This window comes from Balaenoptera ricei, chromosome 15 (assembly GCF_028023285.1).
Source record: "Balaenoptera ricei isolate mBalRic1 chromosome 15, mBalRic1.hap2, whole genome shotgun sequence".
Classification (NCBI taxonomy): domain Eukaryota; kingdom Metazoa; phylum Chordata; class Mammalia; order Artiodactyla; family Balaenopteridae; genus Balaenoptera; species Balaenoptera ricei.
In genome coordinates, this window is record NC_082653.1 from 60,074,883 (window position 1) to 60,093,556 (window position 18,674).

General features: G+C 53.1%; 1 protein-coding gene across 3 annotated transcripts in view; it reads right to left on the minus strand.

Annotated features, from left to right (window-relative positions):
- The window catches only part of LOC132348415 (uncharacterized), a 175,803-nt gene that overhangs the window by 119,685 nt on the left and 37,444 nt on the right, over nt 1-18,674 (minus strand). For all 3 annotated transcript variants that reach the window (XM_059895845.1, XM_059895843.1, XM_059895846.1), the window contains exons 9-14: nt 13,652-13,755; nt 11,408-11,573; nt 4,490-4,675; nt 4,210-4,362; nt 2,545-2,689; nt 382-540 (exon numbers count right to left, since the gene is read on the minus strand). In XM_059895845.1, the coding sequence (XP_059751828.1) occupies nt 382-540; nt 2,545-2,689; nt 4,210-4,362; nt 4,490-4,675; nt 11,408-11,573; nt 13,652-13,755 (913 nt within the window). The remainder of the gene's footprint in view (nt 1-381; nt 541-2,544; nt 2,690-4,209; nt 4,363-4,489; nt 4,676-11,407; nt 11,574-13,651; nt 13,756-18,674) is intronic.

Here is an 18,674-nt window from a genome sequence, read left to right on the forward strand (position 1 = left end):
GCATTTCTTTTTAGGCTAACCCTATTTTTACAGAGTTAAACCGATCTTCCACTAATGGCAGGGATAAAAGGTTTCCTTTTAGAATAAGTGTAAGTTTAAAAGAACCGGTTTAGAGAAAAGATGGAAGTACTATTCAGTTGAATGCTATGAAGTGGCTCATACTTAACTATTTTTTAACTCTTCCAACAAAAATGGCAGGTGCTATTTTGGATACAGCAAAAAGATAAAAATAAAAAATAAAAAATCAAGCAAGTGGCATGTGAACATTTGACATTTCGGAAATGGTATCTTTGATCCACATGTCCTCAGGAGTTAGAACTCCCAGGTCCCCAAGCCTTTGTGGTCCCAGTGCAGGACAATACCTGCCCAGGATGCCCATACCTGAGCGGAAGGTGACGTCAGAGTAGGACGAGTGTTTCCAGGTCTCTGGATGGAACTCTTGGCTGACAATGTCCTCAGGGATGGCCTCCCGGAGGGCCCGTTTCAGGGGGTCGCCCGTCTCCAGCAGCTGCAGGAGGTGACTCCACACAAAGGAGCCCACTGGAGTTCCAGCGCAGCCAGCGGGGAGGGGAGGGGGGAATGGTGAGGGAGGACCCAGAGCTGGCACAACCCAGAGAAAAGACCCCCCCAACCCCCCTTCCTGGGTCCTGCTATTTCCACCCACCAGGGGCTTCTCAGGAGCCTAGCTACTGAGAGCCACGTCCTCTTTGAAGAAACGGTGGCAAAGAGCAGTGCCCAGTTCAGGCAGCTCACACATTTATGAGCTGTGTGACCTTGGGCTGGTTACTCCACCTCTCTGAGCCTTAGTTTCCTCATCTGTAAAATGAACTATAATGACCTATTTCTCAGGGCTGTTTGTGCAGATCAGTCAAGGGCAGAGACTGGACCTAAAGGACTGAGTATCTTTCAGGGCTGGGAAAGGGGTGACATGCAATCCGTGATGGGGACCCTCTGAGGCTCTCTAGAGTGGTAAAAATGAAATGAGAGCACCAATGAGAAAGTCCAACAGAGGATATTATTCTAACTGGGAACCCCAATCCTCTTGCTTGTCCCAGAGGATGTCTCAGAATGCCCAGTAGGGAGCTTCTGGAACAATCCACACGGAACAGAGCTGAGTCTACCTTTTGTTTCCATCAGGCAACATATAAGCCTGATACCCCAGGGCCTCCATCGAGGCTGTCCTTTGGCTGATCCCCTCTGAGGGGCTTGGCCCAGTGGCCTATTGATGCAGAGCAGGCCCCTCCCCCACCCCCATTCCACCCCTGAACCTGCCAACAGGGTCTGCAACTTCTAGCAGCACCATTTCTTTTCCTTTTGGCAAGGGGGCGGGGTTTGCTGTTTCTTTAGAAGGTAGTTTAGCAGTGTCACTTCAGACTTTTAAATGTGTGCCCCTTTACGTTGGCTACTTCTCCTCTGGCTAGATTAGCACAAGGGCCCAGGAGTGGATATAGAGAGAGATTCATTTTGGTGGTTGTTTCTCATGGCAGAAGACCTGAAACAATCTAAGTGCCCATCATTGGGGCTGCTAAAGTAGATTACGGTTAAGCTCCTAGTGGAACACCGAACAGCTGTAGCTAAGAGTCCAAGTGTGCCGATGTGGAAAGAGCTCCCAGACGCACTGAGGAGCAAAATGGCATGTATAACATGATCCTGAGTTGTTACTGCTGTTAAGGAGATACACACCCATGTTCATACATGCACTACACGTTCTGATGGGACACACAAGAGAACCGGTCACAGTCAGTACCTTCAGGAAACAGGACGTAGGGATCAGGAGACATGGAAGGCAGACTTTAACTTTCCATTTATATTTTGCCGTCTGCTTTGAAATTTTGGCTACATAGTAGTAATAACAATGGTGGTAATAACATTAAAAGTAACAGCTATGCACACAGCTCTTACAATGTTCTAAATGTCTTCCTGTACTAACTCATTTTATGCTTCCTCTGTGAGGGAGGTATTGTTATTATCCCCATTTCACAGATGGAGATGGAGGCTCATAAAAGTTTAGTCACTTGTCCAAAGGCACACAGGTAGGAAGTGGCCAACCTGGGATTTGAACCCAGGCTGACAGGCCCCAGGCTCTCAACTCACTGTAAATTATGTCAACTCGCTGTGCATTATGCAAAAACTTTTTGAAAATTAGTTGAACCTATTTTTTGAAGTTCCACCTGTTTAAAGGGAACTCTCTGACCCCACAAGGGATCTGCGATTCGCAGACACTGTTCCTCCTCTGCCTCGAGGCTCTCCTCCAGGTACTGTGCCATGACCTGACCAGAGCTAGAAGGGAACTCAGTGACTTCCACCCCATTTTACAGATGAGGAAACTGAGGACCAGAGAGAACCAACTTCTCCAAGGTTGTTCAATTGCCACGTGGGTGAGGGGAGCATGCAAGGCCACTTGTCCGGTGTGCTAAGAGAAGGGGAACAGGAAGGGGACAGAACACCTGACGGATGGAGCGTGAGCGTGCGCCTGAACCCCTGCGCCCACCAGGTGGCACCAGGCCAGCCCCAGCCCCCCAACCCCGAGCTGCAGCTGCTCACCCTGGGTGGACGGCTCTCCTGCCTGGGTGCGTCGCACCTGGGCAAACACCTCCTCGCCCGGGCACCTCATCAGCGCCAGGTAGGCATTGATGCGGATCTCAGCGTCCTCCTCGGGGCTTTGGTACAGGCTGGAGAGCACGGATCGCTGCCTCGGGCAGGGGGAAAGTCATCACTCAGGGACCACCCACCTCCACCCAGGAGCACGATATCCCCTCATCTGCACTGGCTCCAGCAGGTGGCCCCGATGCCCTGCCCCAGCTCTCCTGACATCTCCAGAGTTGCTCCAGACACTCTCACCTGTGGCCCGGTTGTGGGAGGTGGTAGGTTCCCCAGTCACTGCTAATCCCCATCCTCCCACAGGCCAGCCAGAGCCTCATCAATTTCCACAAGTGACAACGGATAAACAAGTGGGCGTGGCTGCATTCCAAGAAAACTTCATTTACAAAAACAGCACAGCACAGCGACTGACACACAGGAGGTATTCCCGACCCCCCTTCCTAAGCAAGCCACCTCCCCTACCCTATGATTCTCTGCCCCAGCACCTGTTGGTTTCCTTCATAGCACAGCCATTTACCCATCCACTCATGCAGCAATATTTACTGAGCACCTATTATGTGCCTGGCAAGGTGCGAGGTGCTGGGTGACAATTATGAGCAAGACAAACCCAGCTTTTATCCACCTGAAGCTTACATTTTAGTGCAGAGAGACAGACAGTAAACAAGGTTAATATGTGAAATATATAATACATTAGGTGATAATAACTGCTAAAGAGGGAAAAATAAAATGGGGAAGCAGGAGGCATGGGAGGCTTGAAAAGGTCAATTTCAGGTGAAATAGCCAAGGAAGACTGACAGCAAAGTGATTTCTATGTAAAGGCCTTCCAGAGGTAAAGGAGTAAAGCCTGGGGATATACAGGGGAAATGAATTCCAGGAAGGGAGAACAGCATGTGCAAATGGCCTGAGACAGAAGTAAGCCCTGCAGGCTTGAAGAACAACAGGGAGACCAGCGTGGCTGGTGAGGAGTGGGGGCGTGGCGAGGGAAGTAGGAGGTGAAGCCAAGAGGTGCTAGTGGGTCAGTGGTCAGATCACAGGTCCTGATAAGTCATTATAAGGACTCTGGCTTTGACTCTAAGTGAGACAGGACCCACTAGTACAGGGGTCAGCAAACTTTTCCTGTAAAGGGAAAGATAGTCAATTTTTTTTTTGCCTTTGCAGGACATGCAGTCTCTCTTGCAAGCTACTCAACTCTGCAGTCGTAGCAAAAAAGCAGCCCAGACCACACATAAATGAACAGGCACAACTATGTTCCAACAAAACTTTACATACAAGATCAGGCAGTAAGCTGGATGTAGACCATGGACCATGGCTTGCCGATCCCTGAACCAGAGTGTTTGCAGCACGAGTGGCTTATATATCGTTTGTTTGTAATCATATACTTATTTGTATATTTATTTGATAAATATTTGCCTCCCACATAGACACAGGCTCTATGAGAACAGAGACCTGGACCCCTGTTCACGCAAGTACCTACCACAGTGCCCAGCACATAGCAGGTGCTCGGTAAATGTGATGAATGAATGAGCAAATAAAGAAGTGAATTAACAGTGGTTTGAGACCCACTACTGCCCCATGCCAACCACAATGAAATAACACGCAGAAGCTCACGTCTGCAGAGCAGGGAACCCTCCGGAAGGCCTGGATGGCCCCCAGCCGGATCTCAGGGGGGCAGCTCCTCAGGGACGCACAAGTGCTCAGCTTGGGGGTGAGAGCTACGGCCGCCAGGCCAGCATTGCCAATGGCCTTCAGCACGAGCTGGAGCTGAAACAAGATGGTGGTGGGGCCTTGAGGCCTGATGGGTGCGCCCAGCCCACCCATTCAGCCTACAGCTCGCCCACTTGACAGGGACCCCATCAAGGGGCCGTGCCCAGGACGGGGCTGTCCTCACCTGATCAGCATCCGAGGGCTCCTGGAAAGTGCAGTTGGCACCCAAGGCGTCTTCCAGGATCCTCATGAGGGAGCCAACACCAGGCAGCTGCCCGCAGGGCCCGTCCAGAGACACACAGAGGTTATGCACCAGAGCTGAGATGCCCAGGAAGGCGCTGGGGCTGGCCTCCGGGGTCTGCAGCAGTGGCTGGGAACAGAAACCGGCCCCCCGACCCCAGCCGAGAAGCCTGGTAAGTGGTCCTTCCCAGGTCTCGCCATGTGCAGATCTAGGGTGCTTCCTAAAAATACAGAGGCCCCGGCCCCCCAGCCCTGAGGGTCTGAATAAATTGTCCATGGTGGGACCTGCATGGAGCATTTCTTAAAACACCCCAGATGACCCTTTATGTGCATCAAGGATGGAGAACCACACCTCAGGGTGCGGGGACAGGGGACATTTGGCAATGTCTAGAGACGGGATGTTGTCACAAATGGGGGACAGTGCTGCTGGCGTCTAGTGGGCAGAGATCAGGGATGCTGCTAAACATCCCCCAAGACACCGGACAGCCCCACAACCGAGAATCCAGCCCCAAATGTCAACAGTGCCAGGGGTGAGAAACCCTGGGCTAAATCACCAGTCTGGGGGAGCAGGGTGGGGGTGGTGAGGTTTTTCTGGGTGGAATATGGTGAAGAATCTCCGACAAAGTGTCAGGGCCCACGCCAGGTGGTGGCACGGCTCTGCCACATCCCAAGATATATGAAACGTGTAAGAAATAAAACCAAAGTTCTCTCTCTGTGATCAATGGGCAAAACAAGTAAGCCAGCTTTTTGTGCCCTTCTGTGAAGCTGCACGAGAGACCAACCATCTCTTCTGGGACCACATGATCCCCAGGTAGTGGTCACAGTGCCCTGTCTACAGCAGGGGAGACGGAAACCAGACAAGCTGTGTCCTGCCGCCCAGCCAGGCTGGTTTTCTCCAAATAGCATCACCCGCCCCCAGTTCCGGGAGTGAGAGGGGTGAGCTGGCAAGGGCTGAGAGAGCTCCCAGGCCACTGTACCTCCTGTCTGCCAGCTGGGGCAACTGGGGCCATGCTGTCCTGGACCTGGTGGGGGCTTGAGGGCACCCAGCATTGGCTTTGCTCTTCTCCCAGGGTCTTGATAGGCAGTTGGGCAAAAAGGTGGAAAGAGGAAAGGTTGTGCTCTGAGTGGAGACTGTCTTTAACAGAGGTGGCTCTGGGTCCAATCCAAAAGAACCCAAATGGAAAGGCATGGCCAGTAGCATTAGGGTAAATGGCTAGCAACTGCCCAGCCCACCTACTGATGAAAGCAGCTCTTTTGCCCCTTTCCTGTTCACCCATTTCTGTCCCCCCTCTAACCCTAAAAGCCTAATTATAGGAATGAGATCACTAAGCAGTTAAAATGAACTCCTCCTGACTTATGCTTTTCTGAATGCACACCATGCCTTGCCTAACCTGTTTATTCTTTTCCTAGATAAAAAGAAGTAAGAAGAAAGAAGAAAGTAAGTAAGAATAAAGAATGACTAGCTCTCTACCCCCAATAGCCCCCTAAGGAATCCTGCAGGCAAGATAACATCTGAAGAGAGAGTCAGCCAGTCTGCATGCAGAGAACAATGCAGAACCCAACCTCCTGCCCCAGTGATTCACTGAGATTCTCCCCCTCCCCCCCGTGTTTCCCTTTAAAAACTGTCATGGCTGAGCAGAATCTTCAGAGTTGGTCTCAGCACACAAGTCCACCTTCTCCCCAGACTGCCAGCTTTTCTGATTAAAGCAACTTTCCTTTCTACTGACACTTGCCTCTCGAATTATTGGCTTTTTAGTGGTAACAGCTGAACCTGAGTCTGGTAACACAGACCCAGGAAATAAGAAAGTCCCTTGTGTATAGTGCTTGCCAATTTCCATGGTGTAGATGCTCCCACCCTGGCCGATTTGCGCTGAGTCACTACGAGGGATCTGGGGAGAGATGGGGAGTCAGCAGCAGGCACACCTCCTGTGACTGGTCCACACACGACACAAGCAATGCAAATAAGCCTGAGGGTGTGGACACGGGACCGCATAGTAAGAGTGTTAGAAATTATCCATCTCTCGGGGCTTCCCTTGTGGTGCAGTGGTTAAGAGCCCACCTACCAATGCAGGGGACACGGGTTCAAGCTCTGGTCTGGGAAGATACCACATGCTGCGGAGCAGCTAGGCCCGTGTGCCACAGCTGCTGAGCCTGCGCTCTAGAGCCTGCGAGCCACAACTGCTGAGCCCACGCGCCACAACTACTCAAGCCCGCCCGCCTACAGCCCCTGCTCCACAACGAGAGAAGCCACTGCGATCGGAGGCCCGCTCACCGCAACAGAGACCCAATGCAACCAAATATAAATAATAAATAAATTATCCATCTCGCACCTTTATTTTAATATGATTTCTCTAACTGCAAGCTTAGATCATTTAATTTTTAATAATGGCTATGTTTATCAACCAGCTCGAAAACTACCTGAAAATCAAGACTCTCCCACGGCACATGCTGGGGTCCTTCGGTCTGGTTCCCTGAGGAGCAGGAGGAGACCCAGCCCTCCTTTGGGGGTCAGACTGCCCAATCCACCCAGCTCAGACAGGCCCCTTTCTTCCGGGGCCTCGCAGTGGCAGGGACTCAGCCAGGCTGAGTCGGAGGAGGGTCATTCCAGCTGCTCAGCAGAGCTCCCCCAGACGCTCAACCACCCTTACCCCGGGGCACTGAAGCTTTCAGCTGAGAGGAAGACAAAAGTGGGGGGGCGGGGGGCTCAGAAGAGGGGAGCGCTGGTTCTAGGCCTCTCGGAGGAAAAACAAGAAAGACGTATTTTATTTAATAAACACACAGCACTCCCTATGTGCCAGGCTCTGCTGTTAACAGGGCACACATGTCACCTGCTTAGAGCCTGAGACACAGAGAGGTTAAGTAACTTGCCTAAGGTCACCCAGCCAAAAAGTGGTAGAGCCAAACTTGACCCTGTAGGGTCTGGTTCCCAGGCTGGGCGTTCCCCCTACACTCACTGTTTCTCAAAATACATATTCTGGGTTCATTTGTGAAAACCAGACCCGGGCACTGGGCATCAGGCAGTGGCCTCTATTATTCCTACAGCCCAGAGCAGGGACCACCGGGCAGCCTGGGGAAAATACAGCCTCTGCACCAGCTGTTCTTCCCTTGGGTTCATGGTCTTAACCAGGTCTGTGTGTCCATACAAGGGTATCTGTGTGTGTGCATCTCAGTGTGTGTGTGTTTTAGAATCTCAGTGTTTGTGGGTGTGTGCATTCCTGGGTAGGTGTGCACGTGTCTCAGTGTACATGCATATCCCAGGGCACGTGTCCCAATGCGTGTGTGTGCACTCATTCGAGTGTGCCCTGATGTGTGTGTGCACATGTACTGATGTGGGTGTGTCCCCATATGTACACATGCAAGTCCCAGTGTGTGAATGCACACTTGTCCCAGTTGATCCGGGGGCAGGGGGGGTGTCCAGGTGTGGGTGGATGTCCCTACTTGTCCCTGTGTGTGAGTGTCCTGGTGTGTGTGTGTGTGTACATGTATGGCATGTCTGTGTGAGTACATCTGCATGTCCAGGTACACGTGTGTGAGTCTTGGTGTGTATGTCTCAATATGTGGGTACGTGTGGATATGTGTCCTCCTGTGGATGTGTGTCCCCATATGTTCCCATGTAACCATCTTCAGGGTATACGTATGTGAGTCTTGGGTGTGTGTGTGTTTCCTTTGTGGAAGGAATGGGGACCTGTGGCTTGGAAAAGTATGTTCAATGTTATTCCAGATTTGGCAAATGAAAACAAACACTCTGTTTTCTTAACACAGAGGAGGGAAAGCAGGGCTTGGCTGGGATGCAGGGGTTATGAAAAGATGGAGAGAAGCCACTCAGACCCGCGGGATGAGGGTTCCTGCCTGCCAGAGGCCTTCACCTCTGCCCACTCTGCCCCAGGAAGGCTGCCAGCGGGAAGGCAGGGCAGACTTGGGCCCTCCCAGGGCCAAAGATGGAGCCAGAAGCCTGGGAGGGCCCTGTGGGGAGGGCAGGACAGCTGGAGCCACTTGGTTTGCTGGGAGCTACAGGGCCAGGACAGCTGGGCCAGTGTCAGGCCTGGGCTCCAAGAGGGTCCAGACAGTAATGACCCTGCTCGTTTGATGGCTGCCCTGGGGGTCTGTCCAGAATTGCCAGCCTCCCTCAATTTCACAAGAGTCAGAACACCAGATCTTAATGCCAAAATCTCTGACTTAAAAAGGTTTGGTTCGGGACTTCCTTGATGATCCAGGGGGTAAGACTCCGCACTCCCAATGCAGGGGGCCCGGGTTTGATCCCTGGTCGGGGAACTAGATCCCACATTCATGCAGCAACTAAGAGTTCGCATGTCACAACTAAGACCCAATGCAGCCAAAATAAATAAATAAATAATAAATAAAACAGTATTTTTAAAAAATAATTCAATTAAAAGTCTGCTTAAAATATTCAACTTTTTCTTTTTTTTAATTTTTAAAGATGGAAAGATAAAATTATCCCTAAGCCTATGACCACTTTTCCAATGTGACTTTAACACCCATTCATCTTGTCCCAAACCCAGTTCCTCATATCCAAACCAGCCCTCCCCAAAAGGCCAAGCGATTAAGCTGGTAGGAAAAAAAAAAAACATAGGAAGCACCATGAGCTTGGGGAGGTGAAGCACTAGCTGGAAAAGACTGATCAGCTGGACTTCACCAAAATGAAGAACTTCTGCTCATCAAAAGACACCATTAATACAGCCCAGCAACAGAACAAAGTCCCGACACGCATGTGTGCATGCACACGTGGCATGGACAGAATCTCACAGAGAACGTGGGAGAAAGAAGCCAAGCTCCAGATGCACACGAGCCCACAGGTGTGAATGTCAAAAGCAAGCAAAACCTAGCTATGGTCAGAAAAGTCAGAATCACCATGACCTTTGGGGTCACCGACTGGGAGCTGGAAATGTCCTATATCTTGTCCAGGGGTGGTTACACAGGTGAACACGGATGTGAAAACATCAAACTAGATACTTAAGAGCAGTGCAGTCTCCTGAATGTATAGTTTAAAATGTAAAAACACCCCCCCCCCAACTGCAACGTGGGACCCTGGGCGGGACCCTGGAACAGACAGAGGACATTAGTGGAAAAAGCAGTAGGATCTGAACAGCTGGAGGTGGTTAGCAGTAAGATAGCAAGGTCAGTTTCTTAGTTGTGGCAAACACTTTCTGGTGATGTACGATGTTAATAATGGGGGAAGTGGGGAGGGGTGTAAAGGAACTCTCTGTACTATCTTTGCAACTTTTCTGTAAATCTAAAATTATCCTAAAATAAAAAGTGTATTAAAATCATCTCTTGCCTTCCTCCCTCCCCCTCCCTCCTCCTCCTCCTCCCCCTCCCTCTTTTTCTTACTCCCCTCTCCCTCCCATCCTCCCCGTTCAGGCTGCACAAAGCAAGCCTGCATCCCCAGCACATGTGCGTCCTTGTGACACGATGAGAGAACAAGCAAATACAGTCCAGAGAGGTGCAAGCTCTGGTCTAGCAGGATGAGAACCTACGAGACGCAGGTGAGAGAAGATCCTGGGCTCCGAGAGGGCCGAGGGACCCGCCTGCTCTGCTCACGGCGTGTCCCTGGCAAGTGGTCACAGCAGCGACACCAGTGCGTACATACACTTAGCCCACGTCATAACAACTATTAGTCTGCACCATCACCCTACGAGTTACCCCCACCGCACAGATGGGCACCCGAGGCACAGGACAGTGAAGCATCTTGCCCGAGGTCGTGCTGGTAGGGACAGGGTTGGGTTCTGAAGCAGGGGAATCAAGCACCAGAGTCTGTGCTTTTGGCCACTGCATTCATGCCGAACAAACAAAGAAGGAATAGGGAGCCCGACCCTGCCCAGCACTGGCTGAGCCCCCGCAGGCCCTGGATGGCGCTGATGTCCCTGTGGCCAGAGTGTCACCTGCTAGGCCATGAGCTATGGGCGATGCCCCTTGGGGCCCGGCCCTCGCCTGGCTCCAAGTCAGTGCCCGATCCCCTAATGAATGAAGCCAACTACACAGCCTGGAACAGCCCCACTGCAAACTCTGGAGTTGTGGGTCAGGGGTCAGGCCAGGGGTGAATGCTCCCTACACTCCAACTGGAGAGTGGCCAGAGCCCCTCCAGCATGAGGGACCGAAAGATCCTGCTGGAGACCCCCTCATCAGCCAGCACAGGGGTCCAGGGACCCTGGCTGGCCCATCACCCCTTCCACTCCCCACTGGTGACCTCTGAATCCTGGCCCACTACCAGTCTGGGACAGCAGGGTGAGGACTGACAAGTGACCCCACCACCAGCTGAGTGAGGACACCCCCCATGGTCCAAGGGAAAGGCACAGCAGCTGCATCACCCAGCTACCCAGCCTCCTTGGGCCTCAGTTTCCTCATCTGTAAAATGGGAGTAATAAAAGCACCTACTTCAAAGAGGCATGGTGGGGGTTAAATAAGACCTCCTTGTGTTGTCAGAAATCATTGGCCTAGTTTCACATGCTTTCTTAATCTCAAGATTCATTAAATATGCTTGATTACAGGAATAATAGCAGCTCTAATTTAAAGCGCTTGGACTCTGTGCCAGGCATCAGGAGAATTGCTTCACATTCAGCATCTCATTTCTCACCATGAGCCCAAGAGGGAAGTACTGCTCCATCCCCATCTACAGATTGGAAAACAAGCTCAGAGAGGTCAAGTCACTCGCCTAGGATCACACAGCTGGGAGGGACACTGCTGAGACTCAAACCCGGATTTCTCTGACCTGCCTCCACTGGTCCCACGAGGCACTGGCACAAAGCCTGGAGGACAGCAGGTCCCCCACCCCTCCCCACTGCATCCAATCAGCAGTGGAGCAGGGGAGGGATGACACGGGGCGGGGTGGTATGCAGAGGCTCACCAGCAGCGCGTGGACCATGGCATCTGTGGGCTGCGGGACAAAGGCCAGCGACCAGAGCCACGCCTCTGTCTCATCTGCCTCCAACTCCCCGGACACAATGAGCTCCGCCATGAGGCTCACGCAGGGCTTGGTGCCACAGGAGGGCAGGGCATCCACCAGCGGTTGCCTGAGATGGAGAGAGACCCAGGGAACGTCACGATGGCGACCCAGCCACCCCAGGAGCCTTCCAGGACATCTCTTGTGAAGCCTCAGGTCATCCGGGAGCGATCAGAGGCTCGGAGAGGTGCAGCACGGACCTGTCCACGCTCACACCCCCGGGAAGGGGCCGAGCCGGGCCTGGGAGCCAGGCAGCCTGGCCGGGGCCTGTGCTCTTAGGGCCACAGAGACACCAGCAGCCCAGTCTAAAGCCTTGCAGTTCTGCCCACACTGGAGACACAGCGGTTTGGGGCGACATGAGTCCCTGCCCACTGCTCTCCAGAAACCGACCATGGTCACCACGTAGGGTGAGAACCCCTTGCATAGAACAGGAATCAACAATAAGCAGGTTGCCTCCCATTAAACCTCTCATGTTCTCAGCCCAACATCAGGATCTTTTCCCTTTTTTTTTTTTTTTTTTTTTTTTTTAAGATTACGGAAAGGTTGAGAAGTTCCGGAAAGGTTTCCAACCTTTGCACAATGATGGGTCTAAACAGGAAAATGATGACTGAACGGGGGTGGGTGCATAGGTCACAGTAGAAACGGGAGGTTCCCAGAGCTGGGGTCACACGAGGCAGCAGGGCACATGGAGGGAGGGTGGGGTAGATTGGGAACCCCACCCCATCAACCCTGATGAGTGGCATCCATGGCCACAAAGGACCAGGCACCCCCACTGCCCCGCTCCACACACACCATCTGCCCATAAATAGTCTCTGGCCTCAATTTGCTCATCTATAAAATGGGAATGCTGATGACCAGACCAGCCCCAAGATGAGCGTGAGCCCTCAGGAACACAGGCCACTTCATCTGAGGAATGTCCCACCTGTCCTTCCCATCTCTTGCCCTTGTGTTTCTTCTCTTTTCCTTATAGATTTGGGCCTTGGAAAACCAGCCTCTGGGCAGAAATGGAGGAGGAGGTGAGGGCAAGAAAAATCTCTCAAGAGTGTCAGTCCTCTTGGAAACTTCTAGAGTTGGGGAGGGTCTCCCCTCTCCCTGATTCCCGACATCTAGGTAGACAAGTGAGAGACAGGGGCTTGTGGGAAAATCCCGAGTGACAAGTAGGGTGAGTCACGGGGGGAACAGGCAGCTCCACAAGAAGACTCAGGGGCCCCTTCCTACACCAAAGATAATTAAAATGTGTCCAAGTCAAATATCATTTATCTTTAAGCCCATAAGAATTCGATGGAGCAGCACAGACCACCTGGGTCAAAAATCCCGACTCTGCTGTGTAACCTTGGGCAAGTTTCCTAACTGCTCTGTGCCTTGGTTTCCTTCCGCAGCTGTAACATAGGAATAATAAAACCACCTACCACATGGGGTCATTGTGAGGATTAAAAGAGTGAATAGAGATAAAACGCTTGGAAGGTATCTGTGCATTATTAGCTACTAAGTTTGGTGGTCATTCAATTAGACGTTTGGTAATGTTGATTTGGGGATGGGGGTCTTTCACAGTTCCAAGTCGATAATATTTTTTCAGGTCTCAAAATCTTTTTGAGAGCCTTTGAAAAGCTCACAAGCCTGAAATCTGGATCTCAGGGGCCCAGTGAACGTCTGGACTCGGGGAAGGAGCTGCAAGCTTTCCCCTGCACAGCCCTCAGCCGATGGAGTTAGGTCCTCAGAGGGTCCCCTCCACACTTGGGGGTCTCTCTACACCCCTTGCTGGCCTCACATCAGCAGGTTCTGAGGCTGGGACCCCAGCCCTGCCCAGCACCCCTCCACTCCCAGGAGAAGGGTACCCAAGGCACATTGGAATGCTAATTCCAGCTCTCAGCAAGAGGGTCCCTGTGTGGGGAGGGAACAATGCCTGTCTTTATCCGGCCAGGCCCTGCAGCCTCCAAGCCCCCGTGGGAATCCTCCAAGCTCCCCTCTTAATCGCCTTCTTGGCAGACGTCCCCAGACTGAAGGACGACAAGTCAGTATCACAGGGATGAGCTGAAATGTCACCATCCATCTCTCAGTGGGGACCTAGGACAGCATCAAGACTACCCAGCCCACCAGGACCCCCAGGCAGCCTCTGGCTCAGCCCCCGACTCGGGGAGAGGCCCTTACCAGTTGTCTCGGCATTTGAAAAAAGAATGTTCCCAGAGTTCCATGAGCTCATCCGCAGAGAGGCCCCGGAGCTCAGACACCAGCGTCAGGAAGAGCTCTGCGGCCTGGAAATCAGAGGGGAAAGTGTGAGAGGCCCCAACCGCAAAGGTCACCTCCATCCATCTCCTTGCCTCCAGACATGGCTGGGAACACTAGTATCTCCTGCCTACGGTGTCACAGACCCAAAGAGACGAGGCTGCTCGTCTGGGCTTCCTTCCACTGAATCCCAGCTCCTGGCACACAGGCTGGCCCATTTTTTTTTCTTTAATTTAACAAGCATTTATTGGGCACCTACTACATGCCAGGCATGCTTCAGGGGCCAGGGATGTGCGGGTGAAAAAGAGACATGGCATCTGCATTTGTGGGCTTTATGCTCTAATAAAAGCTCAATACACGTTCACTACGATTATAATCTAGTTATTATAATGAGTCAGCATATTTCACAAAGTTAGTGAGATAGCCATCTTTTCTGATATTTTTAATGAAAAAAATATGTGAGCGTTTTTCAGAGTTATGAGCAGTGATGGCTAATCAACAGGGGTTTGCAGTTTTTGCCCCTTGTCTGCAGGTCTGACCAGCACAGTCACCAAGTCTCCAAAAACTCAAGGAAATAAAGGACTCTATTCAGAGCCCGCACCTCTCGGGTTTCAGGAGATGCTTGGTTTGGGATGCCGACCCCACATCCTGCCTTCCCTCCCCGGTGCCTCTTCAGTCTCAGATTCGTTGCCTCGGCCCGAACCCAAAGCCACAGAAAGAGTGCCGAGGTCCTGGCTTCCTGCTGCGCTTGGCCAAGGCCAAGAATGAGCCCTCACCCCACCCAGCCAGGGGTCCACTATTGCTGGCACGGGTTTGCCTCACCTCAGGCCTCCTCTGCTCTGAGCAGCTGGGACTGAGTCCCCGCGCACAGAGCTTGACCTCAGCAAGACGCAAACGCGAAACAGGCCTCTCACAGGCCAGCTTAGCCCACCCTCCCCTCCCCGCTCACCAGCACGTCTGCCCCCGGGGTCTGGGCAGCACCCCCGTCGTGTGCCTTCTGCTGGTGGAGCCGGTGGGGACCCTTGGTGCTGCCTTTACTTCCTCATGCAGGACACACAAGCAGCCCCCTGTTGGGGCCGACCACCACCTTTAGAGTGGCCCTGACTGGCGTCGGCCTAGTTTGGGGCAGCTACCCCAGGAACCCTGCTGCCTTCCGGAAAGGCTCGGGTGCATTTCCCTCCAGCTGGTGGCTGCCTTGCCCGGGCATCATGTGTGATTCCCTAGACTCGGAACACATGTGCTTCTAAGACCTCCAGCACGTGTGCAGCCGCCGGGCCTGGCCGGGCATCCGCTCCGGAGCATGCCTCCTGCTCCGGGAGGCCTCAGGCTGCAAGCGTTGGCTTCAGGACCAGCTCTCCAGAGCCGGACGCGGCAGGAGGGGGCTGCAGCAGCTCGTCCTGGAAGGCTTGCGGGTGGAGGAAGGAAGATGCCATTCCTGCCTCCTGGGTGAGAAGCCCGTCCCCACCATCGCCACTAACAACATCTATGCAAACGATGACAACAACAATGGTTACTTTGTTTGGAGCCTCAGCTGTGTGCCAGGTGCTGTTCTAGGCACTTTACAGGCGCCATTCCATTTGACCTTGACCTTGTGAGGGGCCGTCATTATCCTCACTTAACAGAGAGCATTGAAGTCAGGTGCCAGTGGACACAGAGCTACTAAGTGGCAGAGCGAGACTTGAACCCACACTCTTAACCAGGGTCCTACACTCAAGGCCATGGGAAAAAAAAAAAAAGCCAGCCCTGTTTGCCAGTTTCCGAGGTGTGAACACTGCAGCCCATCGCCGGCGGCCCGTGTGCCACCACTGAACGCAGACGTGGGAATCACTGTACAGAAGCACAACACTGCATCATAGTTCCACCCTGCAGTGGATGCAAATAACCTCCAGTGCAAAGATAAAAATGTAGTAAAATAACTAGGTAGTGATGATTTTGAGTATTCATTACCTTTGTTTCGAATATGATTCATTTTCACTGTAAGTCGGTATAACTTAGTCTTTAGTAATGTCCGTTTAACAACCAGGCTGCAGGATTTCTGGAATCTAACCATTGGCTCTGGCAAATCGGTACAAGCCAGCCTCGCACACCGCCATCCACACTTCGCCGTACACAGTCGGTGCTGAATCAATATCTGTGACTTGGGTGTCCTATTACGAGCAACCCGGATGGTGGTCAGGAGCTGTGCCCTCCCCAGGCGTCCTCCCTGGCAGCCCTGGGAGGGGGTGGGGCCCAACCTGCCTTGCTTCTCTCCCCATCCTCTCCTTCACTCCATCAGGCTCTTGGCCATCCCAGCCCACTGCCCCCCACGTGGAAACTCGGGGGCCTCTCTGCAGAGGGTCAGGCTGGGGAATTTGCTCTCTATTGAGTCCTGAGTCCTGGTTTTGTTTCCAGACTGAAAAACCAATCTTGTCTCCTGCCCACTAGCAATAGGGAGGGGCAAAGGCATTCCCAGCTGAAGCCCACGGGGTCGGTCCCCCCGGTAACTGGCGGGCCCTCAGCCCTCCCGGGGAGGCCAAGGCACTGCTTGATGTGCACCAAGGCATCCCTGAAAGGCCATTTTCAGGAACAAGGTCCTTGGGTAATTCACCCCCAGCCCAGGGGACCTCCCTAGTGGGAACAATTTGCTTCCTTGTTAGCAGTATAAATACAGGACAGCCGCCCTGCACCCTCTGGGGCCGGCACTGCCAGTCTCCAGGAGGGGAGACAGAGGCCCACAGCACGCCCGGCCCCGAGCCACCTCTGCCAGGGGAAATGCCCAGTCAGGGGGCCAGACGGGAGGAGGCAGGTTAGAACACAGGATGTAGAGCAGCGGTTCTCAGTGGGGGTGACCGTGCTCCCCAGGGCACGCTGGCAACCTCTGGAGACACTTTGGGTCATCATGACTGGGACGCGGGTGATGCTGGCACCTAGTGGGTAACAGTCAGGAATGCTGCTGCACATCTGACAGTGAACAAGGCGGCCCAAGGGCTCAGGAGTGCCCGGGTGAGAATCCCCGCTGTGGGCCGGGCTGCCTGGACTAACAGCCGGCTCTGTCACCCACTAGCTGGTGGGCTCGGACCCCACCTCGCAGGGCTGAGGGCCCTCTCCTTGGGGCTGCTCTCTGACTCCCGCGAGGCCCACGAGATCAAGGATTCCAGAGAACAATGAGCATGGGCCTTGGCTCCCTCCCGGTCCCTGAAACAGTAAACAGCCAGCTGCACACGTGTCTCTGCTATACACACGCAAAATGTACAATGTGTGTGTACATGTGTGAGTGTTCAATATGCATTCAGTATGTGCATATATACTAGTCTATAGTTATTGATGACATATTCAATATATTTTATACATATTCAATATATTCTTAGATATATTTTTTTCCACGTATATCTGAATCTGATTCTTCTCCCCAACCCCCCCACTATCACCCCAGACCAAGCCTCCTTCATCTCCTACCTGTGTTACTGTAACAACCTCTTAACCTGTCTCCCGGCATCCCACTGGCCCTCAGTCTATTCTCCACCCTCAGCCGGAATGTGAGCATTGAAATGTACATCAGATCACAACACCCTGCAAGGCTCCTCATTTACCCTGAGTAAAAGCACTCTGGGGAATTCCCTGGCGGTCCAGTAGTTAAGACTCTGCGCTTCCACTGCAGGGGGAGTGGGTTCAGTCCCTGGTCAGGGAACTAACATCCCGCATACTGCACGGTGAGGCAAAAAAAAAAAAAAGCAATCTGTGTGCTCCCCTAAGGAGGCGACCCTGTCTCCTCTCACCCTCCCACTCTGCTCCAGTCACAAGGCCTCCTTGCCACTCAAACTGGTGCTGAAACTCGCTCACCGTGCAGCTCCTGCCCTGGAGCACATGCTGGGCCCCCCCACTCTGGCGGTCCCCCCCCCAAACCCCTATCCACCCCACTCACTCCTCACCTCCTTCTGGTCCTTACTCAACATCACCTCCCCAGTGAGGCCTTCCCGGGCATCCATCATTTAAAACTGCATCCCATGCCTCCCCCACCTGCCCCCTTCACCCCTCTTCCCTGCTCTACTTGTCTCCCCAGCCCCCTGGGGCCCATGGTCCCAGGCGCAGTGGGACCTGGCTCTGCTTCCTGCATCTGAGCAGGACACAAGGGTCTGAGCCATCTCAGCCCAGCCCCCCAGGGACCGAGGGGGACTAACCCCAGTCTGGATGCCCCCAGCCCTGTTCTCTTCTGAACTAAATGCTTCGCCTCACGCAGCCAGAGGCGTCCGTGAGGGCCTCTGGTGCTGAGAATTCCGGATGGAGACATTTCCGGCAGTAAAGGCACTCCTGGATCTGAGGCTGTGGCTGGACGGGCACTGGCCTCACAACATCCTTCTCCGCTGACTTCACGTGAGCAACACCGAGAAACACAAAGCTTTGCACCCAGATGCCTGGTTCCCAGCCCAGACCTGCCAGGCCAGAACGTCAAAGGTTGGGGTCTGGGCAGGGCATCCTTATATCTGACAGGCCCCTTACCCAAGTGCTGCCCGGAAAGCCGAGCTTCCGGAGGGCAGGGGGTGTTCCTGGCACACCTGGCACCATGCCTAGAAGTGGCGCCGCACCCAGCCCCGTCCACACCTGGAACGACCTATTTCTGTCCAGCTGGGCACATGACAGCCCCCAAGTCCTCGGTCCTATGAAAGCAGCCAGTGAAACAGGCATTTATAAATCTGCAGCATCCCAAATCAACAAGCAAGTATATTTTGAACCCTCCCAGGCTGTTGTGGGGTCAAAGTAAAAACACCCCATGCTTCTCTCCTCGGCACACAGGCCCTGGGACTTGAATCAGAAAAATCCCAGCATCTTTAATGCCTTCCAGGGAAGGCTAGGGTTCTCACGCTGAAGTCATCAGCAACACTGAGATGGGCAGAAATAGAGGACACACTGAAAGTCTCCAGAATGTCACTGGTGACATCCAGCCCTGAGCTGTGGACGGCAGGGATGTTAC